Source organism: Gobio gobio (genome assembly GCF_949357685.1).
Source record: "Gobio gobio genome assembly, chromosome: 2".
NCBI lineage: Eukaryota > Metazoa > Chordata > Actinopteri > Cypriniformes > Gobionidae > Gobio > Gobio gobio.
The window spans coordinates 30,919,789-30,939,764 of record NC_137098.1 but is presented as its reverse complement, the minus strand read 5'-3'; the positions used below and the strand labels follow the sequence as shown (position 1 = coordinate 30,939,764).

General features: G+C 37.1%; 1 protein-coding gene across 9 annotated transcripts; it reads left to right on the top strand.

The window, feature by feature from the left end:
• The first annotated feature begins 2,071 nt into the window (after positions 1 to 2,071).
• gc2 (guanylyl cyclase 2) lies at positions 2,072 to 19,950 on the top strand. Of its 9 annotated transcripts, none has more exons than XM_079811119.1 (21): positions 2,072 to 2,310; positions 2,547 to 2,612; positions 3,029 to 3,843; positions 4,967 to 5,271; positions 5,354 to 5,702; positions 5,788 to 5,872; positions 5,983 to 6,079; positions 6,164 to 6,289; positions 7,071 to 7,151; positions 7,297 to 7,473; positions 8,228 to 8,384; positions 8,461 to 8,610; positions 9,734 to 9,882; positions 10,781 to 10,944; positions 11,064 to 11,256; positions 11,432 to 11,606; positions 11,693 to 11,791; positions 13,393 to 13,487; positions 14,389 to 14,474; positions 14,556 to 14,644; positions 17,389 to 19,267. In XM_079811119.1, exons 3-20 carry the CDS (start codon positions 3,087 to 3,089, stop codon positions 14,641 to 14,643), a joined length of 3,333 nt encoding a protein of 1,110 aa, XP_079667245.1. In that variant the 5' UTR covers positions 2,072 to 2,310; positions 2,547 to 2,612; positions 3,029 to 3,086; the 3' UTR covers position 14,644; positions 17,389 to 19,267. The 9 variants fall into 9 exon arrangements, with proteins under 9 accessions (XP_079667245.1, XP_079667241.1, XP_079667240.1 ...); XM_079811115.1 differs by having other exon boundaries at positions 2,977 to 3,843; XM_079811114.1 differs by lacking the exon at positions 14,556 to 14,644 and having other exon boundaries at positions 17,389 to 19,950.
• The last annotated feature ends 26 nt before the right edge of the window (positions 19,951 to 19,976 follow it).

The following is a 19,976-nucleotide window of genomic DNA, read 5'->3' as shown; positions in this document are numbered from 1 at the left end:
TATTAGTTCATCTTTCGAGGTTCGCGTTCCGCCGGGTCCGAGTCTTTCGTTCTTCCTGTTATGCTGAAATGACTCAAAAATTTTTTTTTTCCATTTTGCTGAACGAGATTCAAAGATCCGAGTCTGTAAAATGATCCGAACTTCCCGCTACTAACTACAGGGCCCCCTTGTGTCTTCTAATAGTGGGCAATAATAACGATCACCTGTAATGACCGCGATTAGACCAATTAATCGCGATCAAACGATTATTTTAATAATCGTGACAGGTCTACTTTGAATGATACTTTTCTCCAAATATCAGCCTAGCAGTTCTGTGAAACTTAGAGCATGTTCGTAGAGACTTGGTCAGTAAGGTGCCGATTCAGTTTTGTGCTAATTTTTTTTGTCTATTGTTGTATTTAGCAGCCATCCTATAATGCAGTCTAAATTCGGTCAGTCCAATTTAGTCACTGTTTGCATATCATTTGCTTTAACCTGACGTTAACTTTATGCTATTTAAGATCATTCTGTATGATTTATAAGCTTGTTTACCAAAAAAATTTCCCCACAAGGTCAAAATTTACTGTTTTTATACACACACACACACACACACACACACACACACACACACACACACACACACACACACACACACACACACACACACACACACACACACACACACACACACACACACACACACACACACACACACACACACACACACACACACACACACACACACACACACACACACACACACACACACAGGAACAGAACTGGATCAATGTTTTAGAGTCGTCTGCTGGTTACTACAACAAAAAAAGATTCATAGCAAATCATTGAACTCCATCTGTTTTACTTCTAAACTATATGTGGCATTGAATTATTATATAAGTCCCATCATAATTCTAGAATCCAAGTCTGGAATGATGGTTGTGTGGTTTTATGGTTTTAAAATGGTTTTATTTGCTATTCTGGAAGGCAGAAGGAAGGTAGATCTAAAACTAGTCAAAATATCTTGAATTGTAACTATGTATGCTAGAACTAAATACCGAATCTAGAACTGCAACTTCTGTAGTCTGTCACCAGAGGTCATCCTTTCCACAATATTATTAATCATTGTCATCACGACTGGCTCACATGGAAGCTCATCTGTCTGAATTACTAAAGACGGAACGTTTGGATGGCGGCAGTGAGGGAATGTTGTGAGGCACCAAGGTCTGCCACAGCAGTCTTTCCATATTCCACTGCCACTACTACATTTGACATGAGTGTGTGACACATTTCTCGTTGCCTCACCCCTACTGAAATGTCCTCTGGATGACCGCAGTGATGCCAGGTCATGTCATGGTGAGTGAATTATGAGAATTATGGATGAGAACAACATCTGCTTTGATTGTGAGCACATAAGCACAGACTAATTGAATATGGAAAGTTTTTAAGACAAGGCTTTACTCAAACATTCTGATTGATCCAGGATTTCATTTCGGTCACTCACTGCATAAGAAAGCAATTATCTGGAAAGGGAAAGTATTTGTTTAGGATTGCAGAGAGAGAGAGAGAGAGAGAGAGAGAGAGAGAGAGAGAGAGAGAGAGAGAGAGAGAGAGAAGAGAGAGAGAGAGAGAGAGAGAGAGAGAGAGAGAGAGAAGACAATGATAGTGAACCGCGAAGTACAGTGTCACTTTTGTGCCTCAGACTTGGCCAACTTTACCAAATTAAATAAAACGATATACAGCACAATCTCTCAGAGCCCCAGGCCACAATAATATCCGTCAGGAAGGGAAAACATACTCATTAGTGTCTACTGCCCCCCATAGTATGTGTGGGAACTGCAGCTATCATCATCTATCTCCTTTCCCAGCTTATTAGCAAGAATGTGAGTCCCACCATTACACCAGCAAAATTAATTTATATTACATTTTTCTAAACCTATTAGAAACCCATTATACCAACTTTTTGTAATCATAATATGTATTTTTAGCAACAATTACCAGCAACTGCTAAGAGCATGCACAACACTGCAATGTGTCCATCACACAGTCTGAAAATTGGATTGATATAATCTCCAGGTCATTCACTGAGGTCAGCAGTGGCATGGTGCACAGCAGAAGAGAAGATTATAACTGTAACTCAGTTCTGGATAGGCCGCGATTGTGCTTGCTGCTCATATTTGGATTAATTTCATAGCAGATTTGCAAAAACAAGAATTAATTGATTACACTGATTTTTGCATATCGTTAAAGTGTTTCCATGGAGAGGACTTGCATAGATGAAGACAACAAGTTATGGAAATGAGCAATCAGACATCTCTTTGCCAGTTAGAGTAGGTAAGTCAAATCCAGTGGTTAGGTAATTAGTTAAGTAATTAGTGTCACTAATTGGTAATGCTAGACTGCGGTTTTTAACACCGACAGCTATAACTCCATGAACATTAAAATGGGTAGTACATATAAATTGAATTTTTTTTGTAAATCTAGATAATGTATGTTGTTGTTTGTACCACTGTCAGCTTTTTCACTTTTTCACAATTCAATTGGTTTACTTCTTAATTTCTGTATTTCAGCTGTGATGGTCACAGTGAACTCAAGTAGCGGCACAGAGATACTTGGATAATCACATTTAAAGTCCTGTAAGTTTCATACGGACTTGATTATGAGACCCAGTATAATGTAGGACATACAGTAATGGTTGTATTATTATTAAAATGTTTTATTTTAATAATGCTGAGGCGACCAGCCTAAGCATTACTGAATTATACTGTACTCTTAACAGGATTTCAGCAATCCTCTCACTCTCAATCCTACACCATTAATAACCAGCACAGATGTATATATTAAATCTAAGGCACTTTCTTCATTCATGTATTTTTGCTGCTGTGTAAACATTTCTACCTCATACAATGCTGATTACTGCATATGATGCAACTGATATTTTTTTGTTGTTGCAAACAGATATTTCAATTCTATCAGTTTACATATGTTTATTTTTCTTAGTCTGCTGTTGCTGATGGAATGATTGACATTAAGGGCATTTCTCATGTGACAGTGAAGGAGCTCCACTGTGTGCCAACCCACCAGCTGCGTGGCTGACCTGCTACTTTGCAATGCAACGGCCATCCAGTGCCTTTCACAGCTTACTTCCAGCATTAGCCACCAGAGGACTCCAGACCCCTGACCGAAGCCCCCATTTCTCTAATGGGTATCATAAACATACCTATTTATGTTTGTGGCTACTGTGGTTCACTGCAAGCCTTCTGTGCCTCTTCCCTGCCGCCACTGCTGCCACTGTAAGGGTTGGGGTGGTGGGGCCTTGGTCATGTGACCCCCTCTTCTCTAAAGCCCAGCCCGGCGTGGCTGCGCGGTTAGCTGTGGAGCACATCAACAAGGACCCCTTCCTCTCCCAGGGCATCACTTTCGATTATGTCATCCTGGAGGAGGACTGTGAGACATCTCAATCTTTTGCCCGTTTTCTTGGTTACTATAAACGGGCATCTGGGTTTATCGGTCCAGTTAACCCAGGCTACTGTGAAGCTGCCTCTCTCTTAGGAAAGAGTTGGAATAAGGCTGTGTTTTCTTGGTCTTGTATTGGAAACGAGCTGGATGATGCCCGCAGTCACCCTACGTTCGCCCGAACCATGCCCCTCCCCTCCCTTGTGCTGCTGAGCTTCATGCGCCACTTTCATTGGGCACATGTTGGCATCATTTCATCAGCTGAGGATGTCTGGGTGGAGGCGAGTATAAGGCTGGCCAATGCCCTGCAGGGTCATGGAATGCCTGTTGGCATTGTGGCATCTGTTCGTAATGACCACACCAGCGTGCGTAATACCCTGGTCAAGGTCAAGAAAGTGGCGAATCTTCGTTGTGAGTTTAAAACACTGTTAATATCAGATGATATGATGTAATAAATGTATCTGCTTTCATGTTAAACTGTAACATTTACACTCCAAATGAGTTTGCTTCAAAACTTTTCTGTGATACTGATACTTTCTCAATATGTACACTACTGTTCAAAAGTTTGAAATCGGTGAGATTTTTTTAATGTGTTTGATAGAAGTCTCTTATGGAGGCTGCATTTATTTGATCAGAAATACAGTAAAAACAGTAATACTGTGAAATATTGCAACAAAACGTTTTCTATTTTAAAATATAATTTATTCCTGTGATGCAAAGCTGTATTTTACGCATTATTACTCAGGTCTTCAGTGTCAAATGATCCTTCATAAATCATTCTAATATGATGATTTGCTGCTCAAAAAACATTTCTTATTATTATGAATGTTGAAAACAGCTGTAAAGCTTAATATTTTTGTGGAAACCCTGATACATTTTGATGAATAGAAAGTTCAAAAGAATAACAAGACATTTGAAGTAGAAATCTGTAACATTATAAATGTCTATACCATCACTTTTGATCAATTTAATGCGTTTTTGCGCATAAAAGTATTCATTTCTTTCAGCAAAAAAAGAGAAAATCTTACTGACCCCAAACTTTTGAATGGTAGTGAAACATGAGATCCAAATGTCTAAGACAACTAGTGAAATGCTTCTATTTATTTATTTATTTATTAATTTAATACAAAACTTTTCACTACAAATTATATTAATTTAAATTATACAATTTTATATATATATATATATATATATATAAATATATATATAAAATTGTATAATTTTATAATAATATTTTAATAATTGTATAATTTAATAATAATAATTTTTGTCAGCAGTTTTACTGACATGACAAATTTGCTTCTGTCTTTTTAAGCAACAGTTTATCTAAAATATATAAAGAATTATGATTTAAATAATAAAATCAGATATTCAGTGTCATCTCAGACAGTTGGATCCCACTGTATTTAATATAATGATATAAAATAATATACAATATATATTACAAATAATTGCTTGTTTTCCACTGTGATTTGCTCATTTGGCATTGTGCTTTCTACCTGTCCTCTCTTCCTCTCAATGCTTTTGTTTGCAGTGGTCATCCTCGTTATGCACTCGGTGTTGATTGGTGGAGGAGCCCAGAAGTTGCTATTGGAGACCGCTCACGACATGCGGATGACCGACGGCTCGTTGGTGTTCATATCTTACGATACTCTCTTTTACAGTCTACCCTACCATCACATTACCCAGCCAGCCCTGCGCTACAACAGCAAGCTGCTACGAGCCTACGATGCTGTGCTCACAATCACTATTGAGTCTCCACGGGAACAGTCTTTCTACCAAGCTTTTGAAAAGGCCCAGGAGCAAGGAGAGCTGCCCAGGCACCTTAAACCACAGCAGGTACAAAGATGGTTTACCTAATGGGGGCATTAAAGGGTTTCAAAACTACTAATAGCTAATGTAAAACCTTCACATTCTACAGGTGTCTCCATTGTTTGGCACCATCTATTCCTCCATCGTGTTCATGGCTCATGCTGTGCAAAGTGTCAGGTCTTCAGGTCAATGGATGTCTGGGGGGAACATCGCCCAAAATGCCCGAAACCTGCTATTCAAAGGTGTTAGCCTACAAGCGAACTCTTCTGACTTTGGCACGCTGGACTATGTGGTGCTGGACACAGATGGCTTTTCTTGGGAGCTGCAACCTACACATCGTATAGAGATGCAGACAAATATGGTGCACTTTCTGGGTCGGCCAATTCATTTTCCCCATGCGGGGCCACCGAAAACTGATTCCAGCTGCTGGTTTACACGTGGGATCATCTGCCGTGGAGGTGAGTGTGCATGAAACCGTGTTCGCTAACACATCGAAATGCATGCATTTTGTATCATATTTAACAATCACCCTCTGTGTTACAGGTGTGAATCTTTTCCATATAGTTTTAATCTTCCTGTCTGGTTTTCTGTTCTTCTTCTTCTCGATTGGCTGTTCTTATTGCATCAGGTAGGCCTATTCATCAACAAATTATAACCTAAACTTATCATAAAGTTTGAGGTTTTTTAAAGTGTGTAGACAGGAAGTTTTTTTACAATATTTCTAAACTTTTTCAATAGGCGAAAAATTAACAAGATCAGACTCGTGCGGGGACCGAACAAGATTTTACTGACTTTAAATGACGTCACTTTCATCAACCCCTCCCTGAGCAATAAGGTCAGTAACACACACACATGTACACACAAACAGACAAACATTCACATGCTCTTAATAATTTATACTTTTATCCAAAAAAACCAGAAGCTGAGCATGGATGACAGCAAGGCCAGCGACACAAGAATGAGCATTTCAGAGCGAAGCCTCAAGTCTCCGTTCTCTAGCCAATCGCCAGCCACCTACGAAAATTCAAATGTTGTCATTTTTGAGGTAAGATAACAACTCAATAAGTTGTAAAAAATGGCTGATTTTCCTTCTTACTTTGATTAGTTTAAAATGGATTGTTGATTTAACATTGACAACTGGAATATCCCTCCCCAGTCCACTCAGATCATTTATGAAAACAAAGCTGCAAATGCAAGTCGACATCATTAGAACGTGTGATGGTTACGATCAATGTTGTATCCATTAACCATGACCGCCCACATTTACATATTCAGCAGCTTGACTAACCTTGATGAATAACACTGTGAACTACACTACTGTTTAAACTGTGTGTACTGTTTGTGGTCAGTAAAATGATTTAAAAAAAAATAAATTAATACTTTTTTTTCAGCAAGGATACATTAAATTGCTCAAATGTGACATTAAAGACATTTATATTGTTGCAAAAGATTGATAATAATAAAAAATGCTTCTTGAGCACCAGCATATATTAGAATGATTTCGGACGGATCATGTGACTTTGAAGACTGGAGAAAATTCAGCTTTGCCATCACAGGAATAAATTACATTTTAGAATACATAAAAAAAAGAAAAAAAAAATCTCATAGAGCCAAAGTTTTGAACAGTATTGTACATGGAGATTAGTTAATCACAAAAAGGTAATTTACATATAGAAATCTTAAATATCAAAACAGCAGGGCCAGATGAATGATGAAAATGGTCATGTTAAAGTCGATTATGACTGTTTAAGTAGACTTACAGTGTCAGAATAATTCTTCTTTAATTCATACTGCTTTGAAAATGTACAATGTTTGTCATTTGTCAGGGTGATTGGGCATGGCTGAAACGGCTTCCGTACGGAAACTTCCGGAGAATCGCACCTAGTACCAGCGACGTTTTTGAACTGGTTGGTTTTGCCACTAATTTTACATAGGAAAACTTTAGGTGTAGTGCTCCTTCTGTTTGTAGAATCACATTCTTTGTTCTCTGTTATTGATTATGTACTTTATTTCATCATACAAATAATCATACAATTGTTCTTTGTACTCCAGATGAAAGATTTGAGGCACGAGAACGTTAACACCTTTCTTGGCTTCTTCCACGACTGCGCAGTCTTTGCCATAGTAACAGAATACTGTTCGCGGGGCAGCTTGGAAGATCTGCTTTTTAATGACGATGTCAAACTGGACTGGATGTTCAAGTCCTCCCTCATTCTGGACCTCATCAAGGTACTCTTACAAAGAATGTCATTAGTTGAATTGAAAATTAAGTTTGCCTTGTAAAATGGATCCACATTGAAATAAAGCAAGCACACATTGGTAATGTCGTCTGAATTTATACCCAAATCTTGTCACAAAAAGAGACAATGACTTATAATATGAATTTTAAATGTAATTAATGTAATGTAATTATATTCTTATATATAGTACTCTAGTGCATAATCACTGCACATTTTATGTGATTTTTTAGGAATTGATATATAATTTGTTAAGAATTATTGTAAAAAATTGTAAAAAAAAATTGGGGAGTAATTTCATGAATTATTAATTGACAACCTAACTTCGACGTTGTATGCTCGTAATTTATTTTGCTCTTTATGTATAGTGATATACAGTGTGCACTTCTGCATTTGCACGTACAGTTGTGCACTACGAGCGTGTTAATGTCTGACAGGAGAGGAAAGTTCATTTTTCTGAAATGAGAGACTATTTATTTCATAACAATCTGAACGCATATACTGAATCAGGACATTGCGTTTTTCTCAGGCACTCTTTACTTAAACTGAGTCTGACAGAAGAGTCAACAGCTTTCATGCATGTCTTTCAAAATAAAAGTCTTGCTTCAGGAAAAACATATTGTTGTTTCTTTGACTGGAAACTTTTAGGTTGCGACCCAGCAGTTGAGAAACACTGCTCTAGTGTGTACATTATTGTTACAGTTACATCACATGTATGCTTGTGTGTGTTTATGACTGGCATGCAGGGAATGAAATACCTTCACCATAGGGACATTTGTCATGGAAGACTTAAATCCAGGAACTGTGTGGTTGATGGGCGTTTTGTGCTCAAAATCACAGACTATGGCTACAACGAGGTGTTGGATTCTCAAAAGTTTCCTTATGTTCAACCCCCAGCTGAAGGTAAGGTCTTTTCTTATTATTTCTATGCATTTCCATATTAATGTTAATGTGTGTTTTTTTTTTATAACCCCGATAGACCTGCTGTGGACCGCCCCTGAGATACTGAGAGGGGCCCACCCTGGTTTGTATGGCACTCTCTGTGGTGATGTGTACAGTTTCTCAATCATCATGCAAGAGGTGGTTATGCGAGGGCCTCCATTCTGTATGCTGGAGCAGTCTTATGATGGTAAAGTCACATGACCCGGGGATATGATACCAGGGGTTTGCAAACTTTTTGATGACACAGACTCACAAATATGATGATCCCCTTGCAAGGGCCCCCTTACTTAAATATAAATGCTGCTGTATATTATAATGCATAAATATATTGTAAAAAAAAATAATAATAATATACTGTATAATAATAATACTGTATCTGTAACTATTATTTGACTATTTTGGAAGATTGTTGCATAAACAAGTCATTAGTTATTTTACAATGAGAGTGACGTGACCATACTTGGAATTTGTTCTCTGCATTGAACTCATCCAAGTTAGTGCACACACATTAGGAGTAGTGAGTAGTGAACACATACTGCAAACCATGGACACACACACCCAGAGCAGAGGGCAGCCATTCACTGCAGGAGCGATTGGGGGTTAGGTGCCTTGTTCAATGGTGCATCAGTCATTTCCTGCCGGTATTAAAACGATCGAACCCGCAACCTTCAGGTTACCAGTCTGACTCGCTAACCATTAGGCCAGGACTGCCCCACTTACAATGTGTAATGTGTAAGTCTTTAAAATACAGTCAAACCCAAATGTATTCAGACACCTTCAACATTTTCTCACATTATCACAATTTAGTTGCTATAGTTTAGAAAATGGTAATAAAATATGACAAGAACTCAGAGTTAAACTGTGTCAGAATAAATTCATCTTGATAATGTCAGATAACTTTGATAGAAAGGTATTTAATGGATTACAATCAACCAATCAGCTGTCCGCTGTTAAATTTAAGTATACAATTATAATACCAATTTAGGTCAACCAATTACAAAGCAATGCTTCATTTTGTTCAGACTGTGGTGTGGAAGGTTAGCTAGTGGAAGGTCATTAAAGGCATTAGCAATTAAAGAAAAAACACTTCAGAAAAACATGGTCAGGTCAAAGTGTCCAATAATTTTGGTCCCAAATTTTATTGGTAGTCCACTGTATGAATAATTTTTGGGTATAATGTCACAGTTTACTTTATTTTGCTATCCTTACTTACATAAATTAACTATAGTGTCAGTGTCCTGCACTCACTAGTAAAACACTATATCTGGTGTCTGAATAATTTTTGGTTTGACTGTATCTGGATCTTGCAGAAATTGTCCAGAAGGTCCGGAAGCCTCCTCCAATGTGCCGGCCCATTGTGTCTCCGGACCACGCTCCAATGGAGTGTATTCAGCTTATGAAGCATTGCTGGAATGAACAGCCAGAGAAAAGACCCACTTTTGAAGAAATCTTTGACCAGGTGAACATCAGCAACGTCAACATGAAGTCACATGATGTGATTCCTATTCTCTCATAGAAATCAATAGTTCTGTGAAAATAAATAAAAGAATCCAGCTAAAAACTGGTATTGGTGGTTGTCAGAAATCCAATGTAAAAAATACTGACAGTACTTCCAGTATGGCCTGTATATTTTACAACTAATCATATATATCATTAAGTGAAATAATGTCAATACACTAATCTACTTTCCAGAATCTCCTTCTCTCTTTTTTACCTTAAAATGTTCTGATAACCACCATAGTAGTACAGGTGGTAAAATAGAAAGCCACATGAAGATTCAGAGTTCTTCGTAAGTGGTCAGTTCATAAAATACTCATACAACATCAGGGTAACACACAACACTAAAAGAAAGCAATAAACATTAACTAAAACAGCATGAAATATAACACAAATCACCCTATAATTTACATTACGCATAACAAAAATGAGAAGTATCATCATTATTTAAATAAAATGTAATCCTATGTAATATCACGCAGGAACTTCTGGAAATATCCTTTTGTTTTTCACTGAAGAATTACATGGCAATTCATAGTTTTTACTTCAAAAAAACAACCAATTTAACAGTATTTTACAGTAAAACTACATGTGATGCAACATTTTACAGTTTTTTTAATATGCTAAGGTAACTTACAGTAACAGGTTTTTACTGTAGCATTATTCTGAAAAATGACAAACATTTTAAAGAGCAGTTATTTAAGGTTATAAGGCTGAAGTTATAACAGAAATTACTGACATATGTCCCTGAATAGCTAAGCAATGGAGACAAATAGCAAATGCTTTGGTAAGCTGTTGGGATCACTTTAGAGCTCAGTATTCTTTTTTCTTTCTCTGTATCCCTCTTATTCTCTCTACAGTTCAAGAATGTTAATAAAGGGAAAAAGACCAACATCATAGACTCCATGTTGCGAATGTTGGAGCAATATTCCTCCAACCTGGAGGAGTTGATCAGGGAAAGGACAGAGGAGCTGGAAATAGAGAAACAAAAGACTGAGAAACTCCTCACACAAATGTTGCCCCCGTAAGTGACCCATACACAGTCACAGTAATGACTTCACCATCATACTAAGAAATAAACAAGGAACCACTTTCATTCACTTACATAAATAACTTTTGTTTTTGTTACCTAATCCTCTCAAGGTCAGTGGCAGAGGCTCTGAAGCTGGGCACTACAGTTGAACCAGAGTATTTTGACAGTGTCAGTCTCTATTTCAGTGATATTGTTGGCTTCACCACAATCTCAGCCAACAGTGAGCCTATTGAGGTGGTTGACCTCCTCAATGACCTTTACACAACATTTGATGCTGTAATCGGCAATCATGACGTCTATAAGGTAACACCTAGACATTTTTGTAACATTTATTAAATAGCTTTTTTTATTGTTTGTAATAAGCAAATGTGTTTGCTTTCACATAGATTTACTTTATTTTGTTGTGACCGTGTAAAATTGTTGTCATAAATATCATAATCTTTCAGTTTACTAATAAATGTGTCTCCATTGCATGCAGGTAGAGACCATCGGTGACGCTTACATGGTGGCATCAGGTGTGCCCATGCCCAATGGAAACCGACACGCAGCCGAGATTGCAAACATGGCCCTGGACATCCTGAGTGCTGTTGGTACCTTCAAAATGAGGCACATGCCTGATGTACCGGTCCGCATCCGAATAGGACTTCACTCAGGTCAGGCTGATCCATGCCATTTGGTTTAAGATGAAATGTAAAAACTTTTGAAAGTTACATTTATGTTATGCATGCTTTATTATTAGGTCCCTGTGTGGCAGGTGTAGTGGGTTTGACCATGCCGCGGTACTGTCTGTTCGGGGACACGGTTACTACTGCTTCAAGAATGGAATCTACAGGATTGCGTAAGCATGTGACACCTTGTTTACATTAGTGCATTTTCGTTTTGAAATGCCATTTTAAAATGAAAGCTATCTATCTAATATATATATATATATATATATATATATATATATATATATATATATATATATATATATATATATATATATATATATATATATATAAAAATAGCTTTGAATGCTCACATGGCATTAAATAAAATAATCTGAATCTGAATCTGAATCTGAATCTATATATATATATATATATATATATATATATATATATATATATATATATATATATATATATATATATATATATATATATATATATATATATATATATATATATATATATATATATATATATATATATATATAAAAAATATAAATTAAAATAAAATATATAAATTAAAAATGGGCAAGCGTAAGGATTTGAGTGAGCTTGACAAGGGCCAAATTGTGATGGCTAGACGACTGGGTCAGAGCATCTCCAAAACTGCAGCTCTTTCGTGGTGTGTTCCTGGTCTGCAGTGGTCAGTATCTATCAAAAGTGGTCCAACGAAGGAACAGTGGTGAATCGGCGACAGGGTCATGTGCGGCCAAGGCTCATTGATATATGTGGGGAGTGAAGGCTGGCCTGTGTGGTACGATCAAACAGACGAGCTACTGTTGCTCAAATTGCTCATAAAGTTCATGCTGGTTCTGATAGAAAGGTGTCAGAATACACAGTGCATCGCAGTTTTTTTACATATGGGTCTGCATAGCTGCAGACCGGTCAGGGTGCCCATGCTGACCCCTGTCCACTGCCGAAAGTGCCAACAATGAGTATGTGAGCATCAGAACTGGACTACAGAGCAATGGAAGAAGGTGGCCTGGTTTGATGAATCATGTTTTCTTTTACATCACGTGGATGGCCAGATGCATGACATAAGATGTCACTTATCTGGGGAACACATGGCACCAGGATGAACTATGAGAAGGCAAGCCGGTGGAGGCAGTGTGATGCTTTGGGCAATGTTCTGCTGGTAGACCTTGGGTCCTGCCATCCATGTGGATGTTACTTTGACACGTACCACCTACCTTAAAAATACCATGTACACCCTTTCAGCAGGATAATGCGCTCTTCCACAAAGCAAAAATGGTTCAGGAATGGTTTGAGGAGCACAACGAGATTCCTCAGATCTCAATTCAATCAAGCATCTGTGAGACGTGCTGAACAAAGATACCACAGCACACCTTCAGGGGTCTAGTGGAGTCCATGCCTTGACGGGTCAGGGCTGTTTTGGCAGCAAAAGGGGGACCAACACAATGTTCATAATGTTATGCCTGATCGGTGTATATCTCAGTAAACATTTTAACAATAATTAAAATGATTAACATCTGTATAATCAATCGAGTCAAGTCACCTTCATTTATATAGCGCTTTTTACAACACAGATTTCTTCAGAGCAGCTTTACAGTGATAATAGGAAATTAATTTTGCTTTAGAAAAAAGCTTAAGTAAGTAATCAATGAAATTCAGTGACTCTCGTCAATTGTATATTTTGCTTTGCCTGGCAAATAAATTGTTCTTAAATTGCTCATTTAGAAAGACACTTAAAATTTGTGTGTGTTTGCAGCGTACAGAATCCATGTCCATTCCAGTACAGTGAATATCCTGATGGACATGAAATTGGGATACAAAGTAGAGCTGAGAGCCAGAACAGAACTCAAGGTGAGCTCTGAATTCATCTGTAGGACAATCAAAAGATTGTATATAATTTCTCTCACAATTACTTGTTTATACACTACTTCAAAAGTTTGGGGTCAGTTTTAATTTTTTATTTAGCAAGGACATTCAATTGATCAAAATTGACAGTAAAGACAATTACAAAATATTTTTATTTTAAATAAATGCTGTTCTTTTGAACTTTCTAGTCACCAAATAATCCCGAACAAAATGTTCTCGGTTTCCACAAATAAGCAGCACAACTATTTTCAACATTGATAACAATAAGAAATGTTTCTTGAGCAGCAAATCATCATATCAGAATGATTTCTGAAGGATCATGTGACACTGGAGACTGGAGTAATGATGCTGAAAATTCAGCTTTGGAATAAATTACATTTTAAAATATATTGAAATAGAAAATAGCTATTTAAAATTGTAATAATATTTCACAATATTAATGTTTTTTTACTGTGATTTTAATACAATAAATGCAGCCTTGGTGAGCATAAGAGACTTTCAAAAACATTTTAAAAATTGTACTAACCCAAAACGGTTGAATGACAGTGTTATGGTGCATTATATGCGATAATGGTTCAGTGGTGGTAAAACTGTTTAAATAAATAATGCAGTTGTTGTAGATCAGGCATGAATTAAATTATGCATTTTTCCCAAAATGGCAGGTGTAGGCTATAATGTGTCTGATGCTTTGGGGTAAAATGTGCCAGTAACTAATAGTGATATTAAGATTTGCCTCCGAATGCAGTAAATACTTTATTTTACTAGCGCCATCCAAGTGGGAAGATCTGAATTGCAAAACAATGCAAAATAATTCTTGAATGATCAAGTTGATGTGTTTAGATCGACAGGTCATCTAAATGGATTCGATTTGCTCTGTTCTCCACAGGGTAAAGGCATAGAAGAAACCTACTGGCTCACCGGGAGGAGCGGCTTCACCAAACCGCTCCCTGTGCCGCCCATACTCAAGTCAGGGTAAGGGGAGGCCTTTCCGTGGCCTGTGTCCTGCAGTCTATGTGTGTGTCTTCTGTTTATTTTCTCCAATGTATTTTTCAGGCAAATGGCTCATGGCTTGCAGATGGAGGAGATAGCCGCATACAAGAAGCGGAAAGCAGAAGCACAGCTTGCAAAGAAGAAAAACTGAGGTAATGTTATGCATGGAGAATGTATAACATTACTCAATGTGGCATAGGGAGTTGAGGGAGATGGGGAGGACGAAAGGACAGGGGAGGGGGGTAAAGAGTCATTGTGGGAAGCTGTTGCCAATTTTTCCCATTTTGGTTGGGTTTCATTCTCCAACCATACACAAGACTCAGTTCTTCTACTTTCAAGTAATGTTTCTCAGATGATACTACATTATCCTACTGTTTTATCTTTCCACAATTTTTTTTTCTGTTAATTTCTGCAATTGTCCGTTTATACATTTGTACGTGAAGTTTTTAATGCAAAGTTTACTTTTAATGTTATAGATTTTTACCAAAGTAACCCTTAAATCAGAATGAAATTGTGTGTGTGATTTGGTGATGTCATTATTCCCGGTAACTTTGTACACCCTCGTAGATATTTTTGGTCTTGAAGATTTGTCACTTGCCTAAGATAGTGGTTATTAAAGCTCTCTCCTTTCAGATTGGATGGCACTCCACAGATATGGATAGCCGGCTTTTCCAAATGGATCGTCGGCTATGTTTGGCATGATGTTATGTTTCTGTTTGTGTGTTCTGTCATGCTCTGAATGTCTTGTTTGTTCTCAGTGTTTCATGTATCATGTCTTAATATATATATATATATATATATATATATATATATATATATATATATATATATATATATATATATATATATATATATATATATATATATATATATATATATATATATATATATATATATATATAAAATATAGATATAGATACAGTGAGGAAAATAAGTATTTGAACACCCTGCTATTTTGCAAGTTCTCCCACTTAGAAATCATGGAGGCGTCTGAAATTGTCATCGTAGGTGCATGTCCACTGTGAGAGACATAATCTAAAAAAAAAAATCCAGAAATCACAATGTATGATTTTTTAACTATTTATTTGTATGATACAGCTGCAAATAAGTATTTGAACACCTGTCTATCAGCTAGAATTCTGAACCTCAAAGACCTGTTAGTCTGCCTTTAAAATATCCACCTCCACTCCATTTATTATCCTAAATTAGATGCACCTGTTTGAGGTCATTAGCTGCATAAAGACACCTGTCCACCCCATACAATCAGTAAGAATCCAACTACTAACATGGCCAAGACCAAAGAGCTGTCCAAAGACACTAGTGACAAAATTGTCCACCTCCACAAGGCTGGAAAGGGCTACGGGGAAATTGCCAAGCAGCTTGGTGAAAAAAGGTCCAATGTTGGAGCAATCATTAGAAAATGGAAGAAGCTAAACATGACTGTCAATCTCCCTCGGACTGGGGCTCCATGCAAGATCTCACCTCGTGGGGTCTCAATGATCCTAAGAAAGGTGAGAAATCAGCCCAGAACTACACAAGAGGAGCTGGTCAATGACCTGAAAAGAGCTGGGACCACCGTTTCCAAGGTTACTGTTGGTAATACACTAAGACGTCATGGTTTGAAATCATTCATGGCACGGAAGGTTCCCCTGCTTAAACCAGCACATGTCCAGGCCCGTCTTAAGTTTGCCAATGACCATTTGGATGATCCAGAGGAGTCATGGGAGAAAGTCATGTGGTCAGATGAGACCAAAATAGAACTTTTTGGTCATAATTCCACTAAACGTGTTTGGAGGAAGAAGAATGATGAGTACCATCCCAAGAACACCATCCCTACTGTGAAGCATGGGGGTGGAAGCATCATGCTTTGGGGCTGTTTTTCTGCACATGGGACAGGGAGACTGCACTGTATTAAGGAGAGGATGACCGGGGCCATGTATTACGAGATTTTGGGGAACAACCTCCTTCCCTCAGTTAGAGCATTGAAGATGGGTCGAGGCTGGGTCTTCCAACATGACAATGACGAAGCACACAGCCAGGATAACCAAGGAGTGGCTCTGTAAGAAGCATATCAAGGTTCTGGCGTGGCCTAGCCAGTCTCCAGACCTAAACCCAATAGAGAATCTTTGAGAATCTTTGGAGGGAGCTCAAACTCTGTGTTTCTCAGCGACAGGCCAGAAACCTGACTGATCTAGAGAAGATGTGTGGAGGAGTGGGCCAAAATCCCTCCTGCAGTGTGTGCAAACCTGGTGAAAAACTACAGGAAACATTTGACCTCTGTAATTGCAAACAAAGGCTACTGTACCAAATATTAACATTGATTTTCTCAGGTGTTCAAATACTTATTTGCAGCTGTATCATACAAATAAATAGTTAAAAATTCATACATTGTGATTTCTTGATTTTTTTTTTTAGATTATGTCTCTCACAGTGGACATGCACCTACGATGACAATTTCAGACCCCTCCATGATTTCTAAGTGGGAGAACTTGCAAAATAGCAGGGTGTTCAAATACTTATTTTCCTCACTGTATATATATATATATATATATATATATATATATATATATATATATATATATATATATATATTTCACAAGTTACAGTGTTTTGCTTTTCAAAGTAAATAAATAAATAAATGTAAATGTTTTTATTTGTTGCATTATTCATGTTAACTACCGGTAATGTTATAATTAATGTTAACAAATTAAACTGCTTTTTTTAGATATACATATAACAGATATATAAAAGTTAAATGAAGTTGATATTAATGTATTCTTAAATATACTTTTTTCTTTCTGTTGTTTTTTGACAGACAGTCGAAAAGATGTGAAGTCATTTGGTGATGTATTAGATACACTAAGGTGTGTTCCTTCTTTGTTTTTCTATGTTACAGATTTGAATCGAAAGATTTTAAGGTGATGCTTAAGAAGGCGGTGAGGAAGATCTCCACTGTGCGTCAGGTGGCTCAGCTCACCCTATGCGATGAGGGCAATGTCATGATCCACCATCACTGATGACCTTTAACCTTTGCCTTGATAAACCCACACCTGTACGCAGAATGAAATGGAAGGTGGAAAAATTGAGAACAAGCTAAAAGAACACCAAAACATTGTTCTTTATTGTTTTCAGTCTGTTTTAAAAGCACCTGATGAAGCAAGCCTGTGTGTACAGTTTACTGAACAGGGACTTAGTCATGGTAGAAAGTCAGACTTTTTTTGGTAAAACCAGTGCTTGAAGTGGGCTGGTACGCACCGGCAACTCTACATTTTAATCTGTAGCGTACCCTCACCTTGTCTTGCGTACTAGCACTTCTCACATGATGCCGTTACTGTGACCGCCCCGCCCCGGAACTTGGAAGTACCGTCCCTTACCCCCTCCACTTCGAGCACTGAGTAGAACGTTTGCTTTGAAGAAGCTTTCAATGTATCAAACCATATTGAACCTACATGTCCGTTTAGCGTCTCATAAGATAAACCTTTCATTTGGAGTTGTTGTGGTTCACCTCGCTCATCATAAACATACACAGCTGTAGGAAACACAAGACTTGTTTCTGTCCCATTTCTCTATTCTCTACATGAAGAACCTTTATGAAATTAACCAAAGTTTCACAAGGAGCTAAATTTACCCTGTGGGAATCCATTATACTCGCAATATGGTGCATATGGTCCTGTGATGATTAGAATATTATAATTTTAGATAGTACAACTTGTGTCCATTTAAATTATATGAATTTTATGAGGGGTTTTTTTTTGTCGAAATAATTGTTTTCTACATAGATGGTCATAATCCATCATAATAGGATAACCATGAAAAACAGGTGAGACAGAATATCTATATATGTAATACAATGCAATTTTTTCAGAGCAGGATTAGTGTATGTGTGTATATATAGCTATATATTTCGCAGATTGTTTTTTGTTTTGTTTTTGAAAAAAGTCTTAAATACCGTAAAAATAGTATTATTGTGAAATATTATTACAATTTAAAATATCTATTTTCTATTTGAACATATTCCTTTGATGCAATCTTGAAGCCAGTTGGCATAATATTTTTGAGGAAAAATTTAATTTTCACGATTCTTTGATGAATACAGTGTTAAAAACAGCATTTAAAGAAAAATCTTTTCTGACTCCTAACTTTTGAATGGTAGTGTATATATTTGTAGACAAACTACTACTACAACTATTTATTTTAAAACAAAATAATTACTGAAATAAATGAAGTACTGTAAAAATAAAAAATAATATCTGAAAATACCAGGTGTCATTTGTTTAAAAAACAGCTATAGTTTAATATTGAACATGCAAATGTGTATGTACTGTACTATAATGTCTTGAAATTACTTTGCAGTGACAGTGTAGTTAAAGAAATACAGTATAACAGTGCCCTCTTGTTATGATGTTAGTAAACGCAGCAGATGGCGACCTACATTTTCATGCCCTATGTGGATTATCCAGTACTGACTCTACATAAGACTGCAGAGCCACCAGGTCATCCCTAACCAGATTACCTTCTCTCAAAACCTGTTCAAAAACTCACAGCAAGATTACCCACCAATACTTTATAGATAGTGATTTTTAATACGAATGAACTGTTTTTTCTCATTCTCTTAGTGTAATTGCCATGTTTCTAGGTGTGTAAAGTCTGCTGGGAAAAAAGTTCAGTCCAAGTCATTTATAGTTCAGTAATACATTTTGGTTTTTCAGAATAGTCACACTGCTTGAGGCATCAATGTCTATGTAGGGGTAAACAATGGCACGAACTACACACTGAAAAAAAAAAACACTAATAAAAAATTAAACTTTCATATGATACTCAGAACTACCTTGAACTCTTGGCTACAATGATGCCAATAGGCCATCAATTAAACAAACAATCAAAATTGATTCTCACATCAATTTCACCAAAACACATTTCAATTTGTTATTGACCACATTGATTACTCAGCAGGTCAAAAAGGGTGTCGGAGTGAAGTGTTTCATTGCGTGCAGCACTGAGGGGACTGAGTTGCTATATTATCCTTTTGTTTTATGCATGCATTGTTTCACTGCATTGGCCACAAGCAATAATCTTCAATTAACGTTATTGTTACACGTGTTTGCCACTGCAAGGCCGATCAGCTGTCCTCACTGTAGCACTGTCTTACATTCAGGACATTGCAGTTATGGCTCTGGCTACATCTACAGTCTTCATGCTTTCCTGCAGCAGGACTATGGCATGTTCACACAAATGAGCAGCGACCCTGGCCATCTTTCTTCTGGTGTTTTTCTTCTGAAGTCAGTAGAAAGGCCTCTTTGGGGTCCTAAGTTATTGGAACTGTGACCTTAATTGTCTACGTCCTGTAAACTGTGAGTTCTTAAGGACTGTTGCAAGGTGCATGTGAATAAGGTTCATTGAACAGGCATGACAAACATTGTTTAAACCCTTTTCAATAAACAAAGTAAAGTTTATCTGTATTACAAAAAATTAACTTGCCTCAAA